This window comes from Ailuropoda melanoleuca, chromosome 15 (genome assembly GCF_002007445.2).
Source record: "Ailuropoda melanoleuca isolate Jingjing chromosome 15, ASM200744v2, whole genome shotgun sequence".
Taxonomy (NCBI): Eukaryota; Metazoa; Chordata; class Mammalia; order Carnivora; family Ursidae; genus Ailuropoda; species Ailuropoda melanoleuca.
In genome coordinates, this window is record NC_048232.1 from 44,293,877 (window position 1) to 44,314,645 (window position 20,769).

General features: G+C 37.3%; 1 protein-coding gene across 2 annotated transcripts; it reads left to right on the forward strand.

Moving 5' to 3' along the window:
* Positions 1-892: 892 nt before the first annotated feature.
* On the forward strand, positions 893-19,674 carry YEATS4 (YEATS domain containing 4). 2 transcript variants are annotated; one of them, XM_002922181.4, is made up of 7 exons: positions 898-1,185; positions 3,771-3,890; positions 6,412-6,478; positions 6,585-6,679; positions 11,663-11,755; positions 11,845-11,932; positions 19,021-19,674. In XM_002922181.4, the coding sequence occupies exons 1-7, from the start codon at positions 1,135-1,137 to the stop codon at positions 19,188-19,190; spliced, it is 684 nt and encodes a 227-aa protein (XP_002922227.1). In that variant the 5' UTR covers positions 898-1,134; the 3' UTR covers positions 19,191-19,674. The 2 variants fall into 2 exon arrangements, with proteins under 2 accessions (XP_011226962.1, XP_002922227.1); XM_011228660.3 differs by lacking the exons at positions 6,412-6,478; positions 6,585-6,679 and having other exon boundaries at positions 893-1,185.
* The last annotated feature ends 1,095 nt before the right edge of the window (positions 19,675-20,769 follow it).

Sequence of the window (20,769 nt, forward strand, 5' to 3'; positions counted from 1 at the left end):
ACAGGGCTGGATCTCACAACCCGGAGATCATGACCTGAGCCAAAACCAAGAGTCGGAGGCTTAACTGACTGAGCCACCCAGGCTTCCACTCCATACTGTTTTTAATGAGAAAGATTTAAACTTAACTCTTATTATGGGAAAAAGCCAAAGTAGAGGAAAAGCTAAAGATACACAGTGGAGTGGGTATGATTGATGGGGCAAAATCCTTGAAGAAGCAAAGAAGACTGAATAACTGTTTTTAAACTGAAAGATTCTCTCTTAAAAGAAAAGGTACTGGGCAAACCAAAGCTTGTGTTTAGGTCTGCTGGCATGGAGGTTTGTTTTCTCTATGAATTACATGCACAGTCACCCGATAAGAGTGAGAGGGCTGATTTCCGAGTTGGAGGTTTGAGACTGGGTAAAGTTTAACTAGTGGAGAAAAAGGAGCGAGAACTTCTGGTTAGCATCTAAGACTTCAATTGATTTGACTTAATTCTGCACTGCGAATCTGTGCAGTTATCGGTGCCACTGAACTGGCAATAGAGGGAAGGTTTGCGTCATGTTATGGACTTTGGACTACAAACTCTGAATGGAAAAGATAGCAAGGAAAGAAAGAAGGGGGTAAATAAGATCAAGCCAGGAGATCTAGATGAAAACAAGGAAAAGCTGTGGGCAGGCGAGCAGATTTGATGAATTTGATTTCAAAATAGTAACTCTTTAACGATGACAAGGTATTGGCTCCAAAAGCCAACTTCTCGGTTATTCCGTACCCAAGTGATTGGGGTGAGGGCGTCAAGATAACTGGACCACCCCGACTCCAGCGGTTTCCCGCCACCTAGATCCGCCCCGCCGTAGGGCCCCGGCCCGGCGCCTGCGCACTCTGCGCACCAGCTCCTCGCGCCTGCGCACGGAGCCACCACCGCTCCTCCTTCCGTTGGGCTCCCCACCGCGCGGGACTAAACGCGCTTCCGGGACGCTGCCCGCTGCGAGGAGTTGGCTGTTCCTCAGCGCCGCGAGACCCGGAGACTCGCCCTCGCTCAGCCCGAAACCATCCGCCTGGGCCCGCGCGGGAGGAGCGGGGCCTCTGAGGGGAGCGGCGACCCCGCCGGCCCCGGTCTCTTTCCCTGGCGGCGGCGGCTTCTTCCGTAGGACAATATGTTCAAGAGAATGGCCGAATTTGGGCCTGACTCCGGCGGGAGAGTGAAGGTCAGTGCCCGGCACGCGCCTCCCGTCCGGGAGTGGCTCTCACGTCCTGGCTCCTCCCCGCGCAGCGTGGGGAGGGCGCGGTTGTTTTCCCTTTCGCGCCCTCTGAGCTCGGGTTTGAACAGTGGTTTCTAGAGAGAGAGCGAGACAAAGCCGCTGCGGGAAAATCAGTGTTTCTTTTGGCGACGATTTGACCGCCCCTCCCCGCCAAAAAACAACCGGTGGTGGCTTGGGGGAGAGCTGCACGTTGTTGCCGAGGAAAATAGCTACTTTGAGGGCTTTGTACTCATCTTCTGCCAGCCCAGGTCACCGGTAAATTGGGGGTGCCCTCCACATGATTGTGAGGATAATAAGAGTTTCAGATACTCAAGTCCGCGCTTACCTTGCCAAGCACAGTAGTCAGCCGCTCCCGATTCTCTGATTCAGTCCCTATAGCAGCCTCACAAAGGCTTATCCACACAGCATGTGCAAGTGCGAGAACTGAAGAAGGGCGGTGGGGGGGCGGGGGAGAGAAAAGTTAAGAAAACTTGCCCGAGTTCTTGATGTTCACAAAGCCCCAGAGCTTCGGCCAAGATATTAATCAAGGCATGCAGAGAACACAACACTGGCCCACACATAATTCAATAAATACTAGTTTCGTTTTTAAAGTTGTTAGCATAGGGCCTAACATAATGTTTGACACCGACCTATTTCCCTCCCATTTTCCTACATCCCCTGGTACATTAGTGTTTAAGGCAGGGCTATCTGGTTCTGGATAAAACACCCATTTTTACCCCTTCTAATTTTAGATATATTGTAGAAAGAAAATTTTTCTTCAAAAAGAAATCACACACGGGGCGCCTGGGTGGCTCAGACGGTTAAGTGGCTGCTTTCCGCTGGGGTCATGATCCCAGGGTCCTGGAATTGAGCCCTACATCGGGCTCCCTGCTGAGCAGGGAGCCGCCTCCTTCTCCCTTTCCCACTGCAGCTCCCCCTGCTTGTGCTTGCTCTCTCTGTCAAATAAATAAATAAATAAAATCTTAAAAAAAGTCACCACGTTTGCACCAATCTACTCTAGCTTTTCATCGAGTCCTTATCTGTGTCATACTGTTTTTACATAATTTTGACTATACGTGTGTATAGCTATTATGCACAGTTCTTTAATACCACGTGCAAAGTAGGAGTTCTTGTAAAATTTCAGAAACTACCAAGATTTAATGGAAAGTTGTCAGGTAGAATTCATAGTATCAGAAACTTCATCATAAGTATACATTTTACCCAGGCTTTGGGCAAGGCTTTGGACCGATAGGAAAGTACTACCAAAGTGTTAAAACATTAGGTTTTGGAGAAGAACTTAACAAAACTTCTCTATTTGTAATAATGTAAGGTTCAAAAAGTTTTAAGTCCAAAGTGATTTGAGGAGATTAGGCTTGTAGTCCTCAAATGCTTTTCCACCAAAAATGCCTGTGAGTTAGTCATGTAAAGCTTTAAAAATTAAGGATTTATTTCTCATTTTTGATGATTGTTAGGTGGTTTTGTAGGCATCCTTTTCCAATTCAGATAAATTTCTTCAGCTAGAAAGTCTATTGACAGATGAACCCCCTTTGCATCATTGAGGAAATCTGCAAGTTCTAGCACCACAGTAATAGCTGCAGGATGTATTAGCCATTCACTGGGCCAGTGCTCCTTACGCTTATTTATTCAAGCCTTGAACCTGATGCCCTGTCTATATCGTTGCCACAAGTGTCAAATAGCCTTTATTGTGATTATTTAAATTCTCATACAAACTGCTTGCCTTCTTTTGAACTAACTAAAGGCTAATGGGGATTGGATTTGTTGATTTTCCAGCCAAAATGAAAAGTTTTTCCATTTATTCACTGCTTTTCCTTGCTTCTTAATTGTTGAGTTCATTGGCACAGCACCTTTAATATGTGGTATATCTTGCTCTTTGACCTTCAGATACATTCCTGCTGTTGAACAATTAGTCTCAAATTTCATGTGCAACATTCAGTGTTTTCTCCTCACTTGAACTTTTTGTCTCCTTTTCATGATAATCTGGCAACAGTCATCACCTCTATGCATACCAGATGTGATGAGAAACATGTACTTACATCTCAGAACTTAACACAATAATAAATTGAAAAATGTTTGCTCTAATTCTACCTAAAATCCTCTCCCAGACTGCCTTTAGTATTTGTACTGTGCTTTGGAAAACACCGCTGTAAGCTGATAAGTCAGGACATTATTACCATCAGGTGATGGCAGTCAAAATTGGCAGTCTCAATTCCTGAGGCTCACTTTAAAGTTTGTAAATAAAGAGGCTTTTGCCTTTCTTCCAAAAAAAAAAAAAAACCTCTCAAAGTATTTTACATGATTTAAATAGACATTTTCAAAGTGAGAACATTGTAATTAATCTGGATTTTTAGTTACTTGTGTTAATATGAAGATAATTGTCTGATAACTGATTTGTTGAGAGAAATCCATGTTATAAGCAATCTCTAGGTGTTTAGATTGCCTGCCATTCCTTAAAACAAGTTTTCAGAGCTGTTGTTCTGTATATTTGGGTAATGATGCAATATTAATTGGTGTTGAAATTCTTTTTCTTTTAGGGGGTTACTATTGTTAAACCAATAGTTTACGGTAATGTTGCTCGATATTTTGGAAAGAAAAGAGAAGAGGATGGGCACACCCATCAGTGGACAGTGTATGTAAAACCATATAGAAATGAGGTAGGCACTTGTTTCTCCTATAACTTTTTTGAAGCCACAGTTTGTTTTTGATTGAAGATAAATTATAGTATTATAGTAACTTTCTGATTATAGAATTGGCCCATTGTAGAAATGTTACTCCCCCCAAAGTTGAAAGAATAGAGTGAGAGTTGTCATCACATAACTGTTAGTAGAAATCAGTTTTCCAGTAATGTTTTCTAACTAAAGTTATGATAACAAGAACGATGCTATAAACACAGCACATCTGCCAATCATTATGTCTTAAGTTAGCCTCGTATTTAATCAGGTGTTTCAGGAAGAGTAGTTCATACTTTTTAGGAACAATTTGGTAATACCATCAGAGAAGATGAAAGACAAAAAACTACTCTGTAATCTGGCTGCTGGTAATTTTGTTTTGCTGCTGAATCTTTAATGCCTGGAATACAGTCAGTACATAGTAGGTGTTCAGCAGATATTCCTTGAATGAAATTTGTTGATTTAAAACCGTTTAAAGTTCACACAAAGACTTATATGTGAATGTTTGTAGCACCATTCATAATAGCCAAAAAAAATTGGAAACAACCCAAGTATCTTTCAGCTGATGAATGGATAAGTAAAATGTGGTATACCCATACAATAGAACATTATTAGGCAGTAAAAAGAAATAAAGGACTGATACATGCTACTACCACATGGAATAAATTTAGAAATGTTATGGTAAGTGAAAGAAGCCAAACGAAAAAGCCACATATTGGATAATTCCATTGGATGATTCCATTTTTATAAAATGTCCAGAATAGGCAAATCCATTGACACAGAAAATAGATTAGTCGTTGCCAGTGGATGGGTGGAAGAGGGATTTAGGAGTGTGTGGCTAATGGGTATGGAGTTTGTGTGTGATAAAAATATTCTAAAATTGATTGTGGGGATGGTTGTACAACTCTGAAAGTACTAAAGACCATTGAATAGTTACTATAAATGGGTGAATTGTGTGGTATGTGAATATCTTGATAAAACTGTTACTTAGGAAAAAACCAAAACAAAACAAAAAACCTTCAATGATTACCTGTTGCTCTCAGGATAAGGTTAAAACTGTCATGTTTTAGGGGCGCCTAGGTGGCTCAGTCAGTAGAGCTTGCGACTCTTGATCTGGGGTTGTGGGTTTGAGCCCCACATTGGGTATAGAGAATACTTAAAAATAAAATCTTTTAAAAAACCAATAAACGGTTTTAGAAGGCCTGCCATGGTCTTTCCCAATTCTGTCTCTGTAACCTTATCCTTTGCTGTGTTTGCCTTATCATTTCCTACCTTCCATCAATACTAGATTACTCTGTTTCCCAAAGGGACACTCTTAAATGTCTTCATTCATTCCTTCCTACCTACTCCATTTTTATTGTTCCCTTAGGTCTTAGTTTAAGTGTATTTTCTTTGAACTACTCTCTCAATTTCCAAAGATTAAATTAGGTGCCATTCCTACGAATTTGTACCTACTGCCCTCCTAACACAGATTACATTGAAATGCTGATTTTCTAATCTACTCCCTACCGTGAGGACAGGAGTCTATTATTTACCATTGTACCATCTGGTACCCGGTATTGGTCATTTGTAGGAAAAAAATGAATGAAAGTATTCCCAAAGAGTCTTAAATATGCTTATGAAAAGCTGCCTCAGAAAATGTTGACAATACAATGTTAAGTGATGAATGCAGATGCTAGTATATCATTATGACGCCAATTTAAAAAAAATGTCGATAATCACATAGAAAAATTACCTGAAAGCAAATAAAAAGATTAAGAACACTATTGTCGAGTGTGACTGATTCAGTTTTGCATTTTCCTATTTTTCTACAATGATTTTTTTTTGAAAAAGCCACTTTCCCTAGGGGAATCCCTTTTATGTGCCAGAACTCATGAATATGCTCCTGTGGTTCAAAGTAAGATTAGGAAAAGGAGGAGTTTTATATCTGATGGTTTTAAGTTGCTTATTTTAGTTGACCTTAGCTTTATATAATATAATTTTGTTCTTTAAAGTTGTGTAGTTCTTAGATGTGCTTTAGTTTATATGCTTATTTCTATAAAATATATTGGAAATGTACTATTGTTTTTATAGAAAATCAAAATCGATTTAGAGCATTGTCTGTGGAGATACGTAAAAATAGGATTTGCAAAACAAGTGAATTAGGAACATGTAAATTCCTGTATGTTATGAGTTATGAAAGAATTCAATTCAGGCCTCCTTTGTTTTAAACCAAACCTAGGTATAATTCACGTTTTTTAGAAAATTATAGATTCCAGTAGGGATTAAGGAGTTATACTTGTCAGGATAAGCACTGGGTGATGTGTGGAATTGTTGAATAACTATATTGTACACCTGAAACTAATCTAATACTGTATGTTACCTATACTGGAATTAAAAGAAAAAATTAGATTCCATAAAATTTGAGGCAAAGTATGTTTTATAAAATTAGGTACGATGCTCAGTGTATTTTCCTCATAGTTTTTATATGTAGATGGCAGAACTTATTAATTCCTCTGTATTTTAGGATATGTCCGCATATGTGAAGAAAATCCAATTTAAATTACATGAAAGCTATGGTAATCCTTTAAGAGGTACAGTACAGTTTTTTGATTCATAATATAAAATTTTTTAACAAATTTAAAAAGGTGTAGGAGACTGTATCAGTAATTTATAATTGTTTTATTTTTTTCTCTTCAGTTGTTACTAAGCCTCCATATGAAATTACTGAAACAGGATGGGGTGAATTTGAAATAATCATCAAAATATTTTTCATTGATCCTAATGAGAGACCTGTGAGTAATGATGATCTTTGCAAACATTGAATAGATTTTTGTATTGTGAAAACGTAACATACTTAATGAATAGTTTGTTATATGTTGACATTTTTATTCAGATACATTTTATGTAAGCTTATGGCATGGTGTATCTTGCCATGAATTAAGGTTTTTCATTTTTATGGGAAGTGCCTTTCAAAACTTTTCAAGTATAGAAAGAAGGGATATAATGTGAACATTTCTCAGAAAGAAACCATGGAATCATGTGATTACTACAGCAAAGAAGTTTAAAATTCATTAATATTATTTGGTTATTAGTAATAAACGGGGTGAGTCCATCTGCTGTCTAGAATGAGAGTATCTGCTTTTTATAGTTAACAGCCCTAGCAACAGTCTTTTTGCTTTTTCAAATTGCTGCCAGTACTAGCAGCTTTATTTTATTCATGAATTTTTATTTATGACCACTGATTTTTTCATCTTTTGTTCTCTTCTTATCAGATTGTTGCTTGATAATGTAAAAAGTCCCTCAAAACTTTCACTTTGATCCCTCAGCAGTTTTGTGAGGTATATGATATCGTCATTTTAGAGGTGAGGATACTAAGGTTCAGAGATCAAGTCTATGGTCAAAAACACAGTTAACTGTGGCAGAGCTAGTTTTTTTTTTTTTTTTTTTTTTTTTTTTAAAATTTTTTTTTTTTTTNAGCTAGTTTTTTTTTTTTTTTTTTTTTTTTTTTAAAGATTTTATTTATTTATTCGACAGAGACAGACAGCCAGCGAGAGAGGGAACACAAGCAGGGGGAGTGGGAGAGGAAGAAGCAGGCTCATAGCAGAGGAGCCTGATGTGGGGCTCGATCCCATAACGCCGGGATCACGCCCTGAGCTGAAGGCAGACGCTTAACCTCTGTGCCACCCAGGCGCCCCTGTGGCAGAGCTAGTTTTTGAACCCAGGTTATTTGCATTCAGGCCTCACATTCTTTCCATGACCCTTTCTTTTGACTAAAACTACTCAGCTTGTTTTGTTTGTAAACCCATAGGGTCACGACTCAGTTATGGCTCTCTCATTCCACATATGTGTCGTTGGTGTTTAACTCCAGTATCAGGTCATCACCATTAATTTTCATCTTGATAGATACAGTGCATTCCTTTAGCACCAAACATTTACACTTTAATAATCAGATTACATTTTTAAAATTGTATGTGCTTCTAAAGGAGCTACGACCTGGGTCTGTAGTTCAGAAAATTAGCTCCTAGTGGATTGTACCAGAGATAACTGAGTTGTTTTTTAAAAATTCAAACTCCAGGGGCACCTGGGTGGCACAGCGGTTGAGCGTCTGCCTTCGGCTCAGGGCGTGATCCCGGCGTTATGGGATTGAGCCCCACATCAGGCTCCTCTGCTATGAGCCTACTTCTTCCTCTCCCACTCCCCTGCTTGTGTTCCCTCTCTCGCTGGCTGTCTCTATCTCTGTCAAATAAATAAATAAAATCTTTAAAAAATAAATAAATAAAAATAAAAATTCAAACTGCAAGGCCGCATCCCCTGGAGAGTCTGATTTAGTAGGTTTGGAGAGGGGCCAGCACCCTTCAAAATCACCCAGGTGATTTTGGTGTGCAGTAAGATTTAGGACCCATAGGTGTAGGCCATACTCGTCTATGTAGGAATTCCTTTAGGCAGTCTTTCAAATGACAGTCTTGTTTGGGCTTGCTGTCTCCAGTAGAGAGACTATTGACTTCTGTCATTAAGTGAAACATCTTCTTAAGATCTGGGGTAGTTCTAGTGGTAAGAAAGCTCTAGTTTATGTTAAGCTTCCTTGAACTTTTTACTGATGACTATTCATTCGTTCATTTTCTCCTGAATAACATCTATAGCTCATTTCAGTGTTTTCCATGTGATAAGGTTTTCAGATGTCCTATCATTCTTTTGTCCTTCTAGAACACTCTCAACAGACATTATGTTCTATCTGGCAAGAAATTATTAAATATCCATTTTTCCCAAGATATTGTTCAAGGGGTGGGATACAAAGATGAGCTACTGCTCCTGTCTTCAATGAAAATAGTCTGTTAGGGAGAATAGAACACAGAAATACAGCAGATGTTGAGAGAGAAGGAAAAGAAATCAGTAATGCTACTAGGGCAGAAACTCTCTTTAACTTTGTAAGATTACTTTGAATTCATTTTTACTTTGGGAATATGTTGCCTTACTATCTGTTCTTCATCTGTCCTATGCACCGCTCCCAATTGGAAAATACATCTCTGAAAGAAATCATTATATCGTATAACATTGTTATGAGACAACTCTTAAAGTCCACTCTTGGAAAGAAAGGTTATTGTAATTCTGCAGTGATTAATTTATTGAATAGGTTCCATATAGATCTACAAAGGTCTGAATTTTATTACCCAAAAACTGTTGTTGTATTCTTTTAGTATAATGAAACCATTATACATTTTTAATTGTTGGCTCTTTAAAATAAGTCATGAAGTTTTATTTAAAATACAAAAGAAAGACATCGGTAATGTGTGATTTATTCCTGTTACCTGGTTATAGATTAAAAATACATAGATCAAACCATTATAGATTATAGATCAAACCATTATAAAAGGAATGATTTTTCCTAAAAGTAAAATGCTAAAGTTGGGCTTTTATTACTCGGAATATTTTCGTGGCTAGTTTAGGCATTTTCATTGCTCTAAGAATCTTTAAACACCCCTCAAAATTAGAGACATCTGGGGCGCCTGGGTGGCGCAGTCGTTGGGCGTCTGCCTTCAGCTCAGGGCGTGATCCCGGCGTTCCGAGATCAGGTCCCACATCGGGCTCCTCCGCTGGGAGCCTGCTTCTTCCTCTCCCACTCCCCCTGCTTGTGTTCCCTCTCTCACTGGCTGTCTCTCTGTCACATAAATAAAATAAAATCTTAAAAAAAAAAATTTAGAGACATCTGTCTTGACATTTTTCATTGTCTATATCTACATGAATGCCTCTAAATGTCTGAATAATAAATTCAAGGAAGGACAGTTTTATGATGCAGTTTTAAATTGTTCTTAAATTACAAAAGTACTATATGCACGTGGTTTTAAAAAGATATTAAAAATAAAAAAATTCTCCTCTGTCAGTTTCTTAGGGCTACCATAACAAAGCACCACAAACTGAGTAGCTAAAAACAACAGATATTTATTCTCATGGTTCTGGAGGCAGGGAAGGATCCTTTCTTGCATCTTCTAGCTCCTGGTAGCCCTAGGTGTTTCTTGGCTTTGGTGGCATAACTAAAATCTTTGCCTCCATTGTCACCTGGCTCCTCTCCCTCCTTGTGTCTGTGTCTCTTATGAGGACACCAGTCATATTGGGTTAGGGCCTTCCCTAGTAACTCCTGTCTTTATTACATCTGTGAAGACCCTATTTCCACATAAGGTCACATTTACTAGTACTGAGGGTTAGGACTTTGACATATGTTTTTGGGGGACACAATTCAACCCATAACATCATCTTTCTCCCACCTCTGGGTCTTCCCTAGGAAAACTATAATGATTGTTTTCTGTTTTCTAGAAATTACTCTCATGCATCTCATATATTTAAATCTCTAAATTTGGATTTTTCAGTTTTCAGTAGCACCTGTCACCACCTCATGTGATAACAGATGATCCATTTTCTTCATTGTTTCAGGCTTCTTTTTTCATTTCTCTGGAGGAATTTTTTCAGAAAGAATGCCTGAGAAATAAACCTTCAGAGCCATTGCTACTGAAAATATATTTTTACCTCATACTTGATTTTTTGGGTAAAAACATCTAAATTTCGCAGGGGGATATGCTCTCTCATCTCTGAGTGATGGGAGAAGGAAGGTTAACAGGCCCAGCCACCACACAGCATTCTTGATTTCTGCGCTTGCCAGCTTTGGGCTTGGAGCCTCCCTGTCTCCACTAGCTTCAACCTCTGATGCTGTTTTCTGCCTTTAGTTTTCATGTTGTGAATTTCTCTGTATGGTTTATCCACTTGTGTAGTCTCACCTCCTTTTTGTCTACTTGAGAAATTTGTCAAATTATCTGCTTTAAATGTGGCATATAATACATGCTCCTTAGAATTTTTTTTAAAAGTTTTTTTTATTTATTTGCTAGAGAGAGAGAGCAAGAGTACAAGTAGGGGGAGTAGCAGGCAGAGGGAGAAGCAGGTTTCCTGCTGAGCAAGGAGCCCAATACGGGACTTGGTCCCAGGACCCTGCGATCATGACCTGAACCAAAGGCAGATGCTTAACTGACTGAGCCACCCAGGCGTCCCTCCTTAAAATTATTTTAGCCAACCTTTTGGAAAATTCTTTGAGGGCTCTGAATTGGTTTCTACAACCAACATCAACTCTGCTGTTTTATTAGCTAGGTTTTATTTTGCTCAGGTAATCACATATTGTGCTGCAAAGCTTTTCCTTTGATGTCTTATTATACCTGTTTTTATGTATTTTGAGGACATGTTGCTTCTACCAAAGTGAATGATCATTAACTTTTGTTTATTCATTATGTTATTTGTGTAATAATATTATAGATCACCAAAGAAAATAGCTTGCCTTCACTGAGCATTTTAGTTTTGGTTATTTATTTTGAAAGTGTCAAATCTTTCCTCCCCCTGTAAATTTTTAAACTTTAATCTTTGCAGAATAACTGTCAAAATTAATGTAATTTTACTTGTGTAAGGAAGTTCATATCTTAGTGATTTTCCAGTTTAATTTCTATAGCTGTTATTTTATGTTATTTTTCTACATAGTTACTCTGTAGAGATGTTTTCTAACATCTATACCTCCTCTTTTTAAAACATTCATGTTACCAGATGAGGATGGATAATAATACCTAATAGAAAAATAAAAGTACAGAATTTGAGCGATTTGCCACACAGTAACTTGTAGTTGAGATAAGATCCTGAATTTGGCATGTTCACTAATTCTGCTTTCTAATTCAGTTACAGAAATCATGATGTCTCACAATGATGAAAACCATTGCACAGATGTGACATCTATTTTTATTTCACAGGTAACCCTCTATCATTTATTAAAGCTGTTTCAGTCAGACACCAATGCAATGCTGGGGAAAAAGACAGTGGTTTCAGAGTTCTATGATGAAATGGTAAGAAGATTTTATAATGAGAATTTTAAAAGCATTTTAAGTTGTAGAACTTTGAAGTTATTGGGCTTTTTTTCATTCTGTCCCATTAGATATTTCAAGACCCAACAGCAATGATGCAACAATTATTAACAACATCTCGCCAGCTAACATTAGGAGCCTATAAACATGAAACAGAATGTAAGTGCCATGAGTTCATAATTAATCCTGAAAAATAATGTATTCTGTAATGGTGAAAGCATTATGATTAGTGACTATTACATTTTTTTCTAAGGATATATAAAGGTAAATTTTTTAGGAGTTACAAAAAATATGTATTACTATAGAACCTCAAAGAAGGATTTTTAAATTTTTCACAAAGTAGCCTCTCACATTCTCTGAAATACTGTCTTTTATTCCCTAATTACACTTAAGCGTAGCTTTTCATTAATCTTGCTTAACCTGTCAGTCAACCATTTTCTGTTTACTAGTCTTTGCTAATAAAATCTGTGAAAAACCTCACAGAACATAATTACAGTTAACCTTTGAACAACACAGGGGTTAAAGGTGCTGACCACCCTCCTCTGCCCTACTGCCAACAGTCAAAAATCTGTATAACTCTTCACTTACCAAACGCTTAACTACTAATAGCCTACTGTTGACTGGAAGCCTTATTGATAAAACAGTCAATTAACACATATATTGTATATTATATATATATTTTTTAGTCTGTATAATAAAGTAAGCTAGAGAAAAAGTGTTAGTCATAAGGAAGAGAAAATACATTTACAGTACCGTAGTATTTACTGGGAAAAAAAAAATCCATGTATAAGTGGACCCACGCAGTTCAAACCCATGTTGTTCAATGGTCAACTGTATACTTTTGTGTATAGCAGTCCCCTCTTATCCATGATTTCACTTTTCGAGGTTTCAGTTACTTAGGGTCAGTGGTGGTCCAGAAGCAGGTGATCCTCTTTCTGACACATTGTCAGAAGGTTAGTGGTAGCCTAATGCTGTGTCACAGGGCTTGCATCATTCACCACTTCATTTCACCGCTTAAGCATTTTATCATCTCGTTTCATCACAAGAAGGGTGAGTACAGTACAATCAGATGTTTTGAGAGACCACATTTACATAATTTTTATAACAGTATATTATAATTATTTTATTAGTTACTGTTAATTTCTTACTGTGCCTAATTTAGAAATTAAATGTTATCATGGGTCTGTATGTATAGGAAAAAGCATAGTGTATATAGAGTTCAGTATTATCGTGGTTTCAGGCATCTCCTGGGGGTCTTGGAATGTATTCCCCATGGATAAGGGAGGACTACTGTACTGTGAACTAGCTTATCTCTTTTTGGTTAACCTATGTCATTTTACATAGTTTCAGATCAATGCTGGGGTGGTGAATACTAGAATGACACAATGATAATTGGTCATGTTATATTTTCCCTTTAAGCTGACATGGCGTCAGAATCCCTTACACATCACACTCCATGCAGCTACTGCCAATCACTTGCAGTTGGCACTCAAGATGATGCCTGTTTTGCCATCCTTGTGTTAACATTTATGTCACCATTCATTCAGTGGTTCCTGGATCTTCCATTCGTTTGCTTACAGTGTATATTGAGTGCTGGTTATATACCAGGCATTGTTCTAGGTTCTGAAGGTTGAGCTGTGTCCAGACCAGACAAAAATCTCTCTTTCATGAAGCTTACACTCTATTGAGAGAAAGGCAGGTATTAAATAAGGAGAACAGTCAAGTGTAAGTTAGTAATTAGGTGATATGGAGAAAAACAGCAGGGAAGGGAACACCTGTGGAGGGAGGAGATGGTTGGAGTTTTAAATTTTAAATATCCGGTCAGAGAATACGTTTATGAAGCATATTAAAAGTTCATGAAACTATACTTATAATAAATTCGTGGAGATTTGCTCAAGCACAATGATCTAGCTGTTAATAATTGCTTCTACAAGGAAAAATTAAAACAATAGTATGCACTTAATGAGAGCTTATTATGTACTAGATAAGTGCTTTACATTTCTGAATTTACTGAATTATGAATATAACAATCCTGGAGGAAGATACTACTATTAGCCCCATTCTGTGGATCAAGGCCCTAGTGTATAGAGAGACTTGATGACTTGTCTCAGATCACCCAGCAGAGCCAGGATTTAACCTGAAACCGAGCTGTTCTGTCTGTTCTATCAATAAGCTGTTTTATCTCTGTGTAAAAGCCTTACATTCTGTGCTTCTAACCAGTAAGTTATATTGGCTTTGCAAAAATAATAATTTCTCTGTGGGTTGATTTACTCTAAATTGAGGCTTAATTGAGAAATTTAAAGCAAATTTTTCTTTTATAAGCATTTAATAAATAGGAAGGAGAAAACTGAAACAAGGTAAAAAGTTTTAAAATGTTTTTCCTTATGATCTCATTGCTAATTACGTCTTCTTCCAAATATATCATGCCGTTTGCAGTCTTAAGTATAATGACTAAACCGAACAACAAGAATCTATACCTACAGTGAATGTTGTCCTTTTGACAAATAAGTTGGATCAGGTCTTCCTGACTAGTTTTAAAACTACCTGCTAACCATTGTACATGACTCCTTGTTGTTTCCCAAATTTATATGTGCTGTTTCCAGGGCCTGTGATGTCTGCTTCATCCATCTAATTCCTTTCTCATTCTTTAAAACTCAGCTCAGATTTTACTGCTGTTAAGCGTTCCTTGATACACACACCCTTTCACGCTGGTATGAATCCAGTCTGCTCTCATTGGTCCCTTTGACACTCTACTGCATTTTTCTTTTTGTCTTATCATCTACCTTACCCCAACATCTCACAAAATGCCTTTCATTCAGTATATATTTTTTAATTAGTGTGGAGAGAGAGCAAGCAAGGGAATAAAAATTGTTGCTTAGTAAAAAACATTCTAGACAAAGTCTAAAGACAGACAAGCCATGAAAAACTATTGTACTCCTATCACAAATGACTAGTTTCTTTAATATATGAAAGGCTCCTAAACATCAGTAAGGCCAATAACTAAAAAGCTTCTGCACAGCAAAGGAAAGCAAAACCAAAATGAAAAGGCAACATACTGAATGGGAGAAGACATTTACAAATTATATATCCGATAAAGGGATAATATTCAAAACATATAAAGAACCCCTACAGGGGCGCCTGGGTGGCACAGCGGTTAAGCGTCTGCCTTCGGCTCAGGGCGTGATCCCGGCGTTGTGGGATCGAGCCCCACATCAGGCTCTTCTGCTATGAGCCTGCTTCTTCCTCTCCCACTCCCCCTGCTTGTGTTCCCTCTCTCACTGGCTGTCTCTGTCTCTGTCGAATAAATAAATAAAATCTTTAAAAAAAAAAAAAAAAAAAGAACCCCTACAACTCAGCAAAAAAAGCAAACAATCCAGTTTAAAAATGAGCAAGATCTGAATACATATTTTTCCAAAGAAGACGTACAGATGGCCAACAGACACATGAAAAGGTGCTCAGTATCACTAATCTTCAGGGAAATGCAACTTAAAATTAGGAGATATGACCTCACACCTGTTAGAATGGCTATTTTCTCAACGACAAGAAATGACGAGTGTTGGCAAGGAACCCTGATGCATTGATGCACTGTTGGTGGGCATGTAAATTGGTGCAACTGCTATGGAAAACAGCATGNCATATTTTTCCAAAGAAGACGTACAGATGGCCAACAGACACATGAAAAGGTGCTCAGTATCACTAATCTTCAGGGAAATGCAACTTAAAATTAGGAGATATGACCTCACACCTGTTAGAATGGCTATTTTCTCAACGACAAGAAATGACGAGTGTTGGCAAGGAACCCTGATGCATTGATGCACTGTTGGTGGGCATGTAAATTGGTGCAACTGCTATGGAAAGCAGCATGGAGGTTCCTCAAAAAATTAAAAATAGATCTACCGTATATGATCCAGCAGTTCCACTTCTGGGTATTTATCTGAAGAAAACAAACACCAACTTGAATATTGAAAAGATATATATACCTCTATGTTCATTACAGCATTATTTACAATAGCCAAGATAAAAAAACAACCTAAGTGTCTGTTGAATGAAAAAAGAAAATGTGGTATATATGCACAATGGAATATTATTCAGCCATTAAAAAAAAGGAAATCTTACCATTTGTGACAACATGGATGGACCTTGAGGGCATTATGCTAAGTGAAGTAAGTCAGACAGAGAAAGACAAATGCCAAATGGATCTTACTTACATATGGAATCTTAAAAAAACAAAAAAACTGGGGCGCCTGGGTGGCTCAGTTGGTTAAGTGTCTGACTGGGTTTTGGCTCAGGTCATGATCTTACGAGATAGAGCACAACATCGGGTGCTGCACTCAGCAGGGAGTCTGCTTCTGTCCCCCTCCCTCTGCTCCTCTTGCTCACATGTACATACTCTCTCTAAAATAAATAAATCTTAAAAAAAAAAAAAGCTCATAGGTAGAACAGATTGGTTGTTGTCAGAGGTGGGGTGGGAGGTTGGGGAAATGGCTGAAAGGGGTCAAAAGGCACAAACTTCCAGTTATAAAATAAATAAGTCACGGGAATGTAATGTACAGCATGGAGACTATAGTTAGCAATACTGTATTGCATATTTGAAAGTTGCTAAGAGATTTAACGGTTCTCATCACAGGAAAAGAAATTTGTAACTATAGTGACAGATATTAGACTTATGTGATGATCATTTTGCAGGATATACAAATGTAGAATTGTTATGTTGTACACCTGAAACTAACATGTCACTTATACTTCAATTTTTTAAAAAGGCCAGTAATGTGATAGAAAAATAGCAAAGGTGGGCACCTCGATGGCTCAATCGGTTAAGCGTCTGCCTTCGGCTCAGGTCGTGATCTCAGGGGTCCTGGGATCAAGCCCCACATCTGGCTCTCTGCTCAGTGGTTGGTCAGCTTCTCCCTCTCCCTCTGCCCCTGCTCGTGTGCTCTCTCTCTCTCACTTGCTCACTCTTTTGCTCATTATCTCAAATAAGTAAATCTTTTAAAAAAAGTTGGCAAAGGAAAGACAGTCCATAAAAAGGAAGGGAGAAACGTCTCTCCTAAACATAAAAAGATTGGTCAGCCTCAGTAGTAAAAATAGAAGACAAATTAAATTTACCCTGGAATACCATTTTTAACCGTTGGGGTAACTGAGATCAAGAAGTTGATACAGTAGGCAAACACATACAACGCTAGTAGGATTGTAAAGTAATAGAACCTTTAAGAGTTACCCAGCATTCCTTCAAAGTTACAAGTACATAGATCCCAACAATTGTACTTACAGGAATTTATCCTACAAGTGTACTGATTATCCCATAAATATACTGAAATAATTACTCACACCATACACATTATAACATTGTTTATAAAAGAAAAAATGGCAATACTCAATGTATATCAAAGGGGACAGATTAATGAGTTATGTATGTCTATTGGGTGAAGTCATCTGCAGCCATTAAAAGAATGAGACAGCTATAGGATACAGAATGGGCTTCCAGATGTAATATTAAGTGAAGCAGCAAGATGTAGACCATATGTAGATAGTATGATACTACTGGTTTTGGGGGTGTGAAGAAATCACACTTAGATGTGTGCTCGTCTGTGAACAAAATATTTCTGGAAAGATACCAAAGAAACCTAAAACTGATTATCTCCAGGAAGAAACACTGGTTGGTTGAGGACCACAGGTGGAAGGAGACATTTTTTCATTATCTACATTTTTCAGCCTTTTAGTTTTGTATCATATGTAGGTACTCCTGTTTTCAAAAACAATTTTCATTAAAAGTGGTGAAAGAAATTACAAAGAAAATTAAGGATTGTTTTGGCAATATAAAATTTTACCTGTATTATAAAATATCGTAAAAAGAAAGTCACCAGCCATAAACAAAATAAATATTATTGTATGTTTTCAGCTAGATGCTTTACATTTATTACTTAATCCTCAGATATTCTCTAAGAAATGCAGTTTTAACTGTACCAAATAGAAACCACATTGAGGGAGACTTAGGAGATATCAGCATTTCGCTGATAAGGGGCCAAGATTGTATTTGGACTGAAGTCTTTCTGATTTCAAAGGGTTTTACCCCCACCACCAAACCATGCTGCTTCCAAATAGTGATTACCTTATCAAAAGTACAACTGTGCTTAATAGTCATCAGCAGCAGTTACCTGAAATGACCACAAGATGGAAATGGTGGACGAAAGTAGGCATTTTTCTTTTGTAAAACATAATACTACATTATCCAAGTGGGGTATTTAAATAGGTGTGTTCTATTTTGCAGTAATGATATTTTCTTTAGTAATTTGTTATATAACCAGCTAAAATGTTTTAAATATCATTTAATGTTCCTCTGTCATAATGGTAGTTAGGATGGCTTTTTGTATTTGACAGTGTTCTAGATACTTTATGTACATTAATTCATTTAAAATTTTTGAATGAAGTTTTACATATGAACTAAAAATAAAAGTTTACAGATCTACTTACTAAGATGTTAGGTCCTTTTTACTAGCTGGTCATTAATACCAGTAGGTGTCATTCCACAAACACCAAGAAAATAGAAAAGCTCAACTAATAGCACATTATCTGCCAGAACTTCTATAAAACCATTAAGACTAGTTTGGGGGAAAGAAATAGGTTGCAAAATATATTAAAGAAGACAATTAAAACTAGAAGTTAAAAAAATTAAAAATTTTTTTCAAGTAATATGAGGTGTTACAGTCTCATACATCATTATAATGAGAAATGAACACAGAAATAATAAATAACTTAGAGTGGCACAGCTAGTAAATGGTACAGCTGGAATTTAGACCTAGGTGGTTAGTGCTATCTTTTTTAAAAAGATAGGGGTTTGTTTTACCAGTGTGAATTTGTTTATGTAAGTTTTACCTGTACATACATATGTTTAAGAACACTGTATTTAGTTAGCTCTTCTTATTAGCTGGGTGTCTCTTGGATTGTATGCCACCTTATTTCCAGATTAATATGTGTGTGGAGAGAAAAACAAGGACATTATATGTAAACATCTTAATTGTGAAATAAAATGTGGGTGGCCAGAATTTCATTCTTAATTGTAGAAAGCGTCTCAGATTATCTTGTGAGAGTTTAGACTTTTTACCAACCTCCCTATGTTTAATGTATCTTAAGTTGTTTATATTTCATCTTGGAAACTGACCTAAGAAAATGCCATATTTATTACTCTCTGACAAACCTTAGACAGGTGAGAGAAATGAAATAGTTCAATAAAAATATGTTTTCCTTAGTTGCAGAACTTGAAGTGAAAACCAGAGAAAAATTGGAAGCTGCGAAAAAAAAAACAAGCTTTGAAATTGCAGAACTTAAGGAGAGATTAAAGGCAAGTCGTGAAACTATAAATTGTTTAAAAAATGAAATCAGGAAACTTGAAGAAGATGATCAGACAAAAGATATATAAACAGTTCTAAGAGAACTTGCTAGTAAGCTAGCTGAAAATAAGGTGGACTTTTAAGTGAGAAACGGACTGCAAATGCCATGGTGTTTCTTAGAGAAACGACACATGTAGGTGTTGACCACAGATTTCCCAGCAATGGGGTCAAAGGATTTATACTTTTCAAGCAATCTTTAAAGTGAAATATATGTGTGTAATAAGAATGAATGCTGTTTAGGCATTTTATCAACCCATTTTGGGGTAATTCTAATGATGTTAAGCACAATTTAAAAAAAAAAATTTGCATTGTATGTGTAGCTTATCCTTTTGACAGGCATCACAGTTTCATAATACAGTATAAGTTGTACAAATTTTGTATTTTCCTGGTAGAATTAGATGGTAAATTAACATGTATATTTAATTTTTTAAGTTCTTACCTGTCCCCATCCGCACTCTTTTGTATCTGTTGTGCCAACTGCCCAATAAGTACTCAATAAATGTAGTTTACAGATCTTGTGTCTGCCTCTTGATGTGTTTTTTACTCGATAATGAAGTGCCGGTATCTCTCTCCTTACAATTAGTTACATTATGTTATGATCACACATCCCTTATTGGCACTCACTGTAGCTTAGACATGGCAAAGATCATATTTTAAGTGTTGTTCTGCCTCACTACCACAGTGTCATTCATTTTCACACAGAAAAATACTTAATCCCTCATACATTTTCCAAAGATACATCAGCTATGTATCAGCTTCACATATGGCCCCTTTCTCCACTTTCTCCTTAGCCTCCTGTTCAGAGCCACATAGTGAACCCTATACTTTTGGACTCATCTAATTGGAACATGTAGTAGTACTTAAGGCCACATGGGCTGATCTGTCTAGGCAGCCTAGGGACAACAATAGGTAGGAAAGTATTTTGGAAAACATGTAACAATATTAGTTAATGACAACCATGCCTATACCTAATGTAAGGATTCTGTATTCTCTTATTTAACTATCTACTCTAGCATTTGATTCTTTGTATCTGCCTAATAGGTTAGTTACTTTGAGTATTTACTTTGTTGCTTTATTTTTTAAGTTGTGGCACTTATAAGCATTACGAGGTTGTGCAAAGATCTCTGTGGCCTTAAAATTTCTGCCAGGGCCTATGGGATTGGAAATGGCACTTCTCATTGTGCCAGGCATCATTCATCTTTCCCCTACCTCCTATCCAATGCCCACAGTATAGGGTGGGGGTTGGGGATTGACCAGAAAAACTAATGGGGGGGAAAGTCCCTTTCTACTTAAGGGATCCAGACATGGGAGATTATCCCTCCATTATTCCATTCAGATTAGCCCCCAGGAATGTGTTGGTTCATGGAAGTAGATCTGACTTGAGGCGTAGAAGAGTACAAGAGGTCAAAATAGGTCATTATGGCTCAATCTTGTGCTCCATCAGTTCTCACTTTTGTTTTGACTTGAAGTATTATCTCTCCAGAGTACGCAGAGAGCTCTTATAACTCAAGACCACCCAATTTAAAAATGGACAAAGGATTGAATGGACATTTCTTCAAGGAAATGCAAATAGCCACCAAGCACATGAGGAGATGCTTAATACCATTC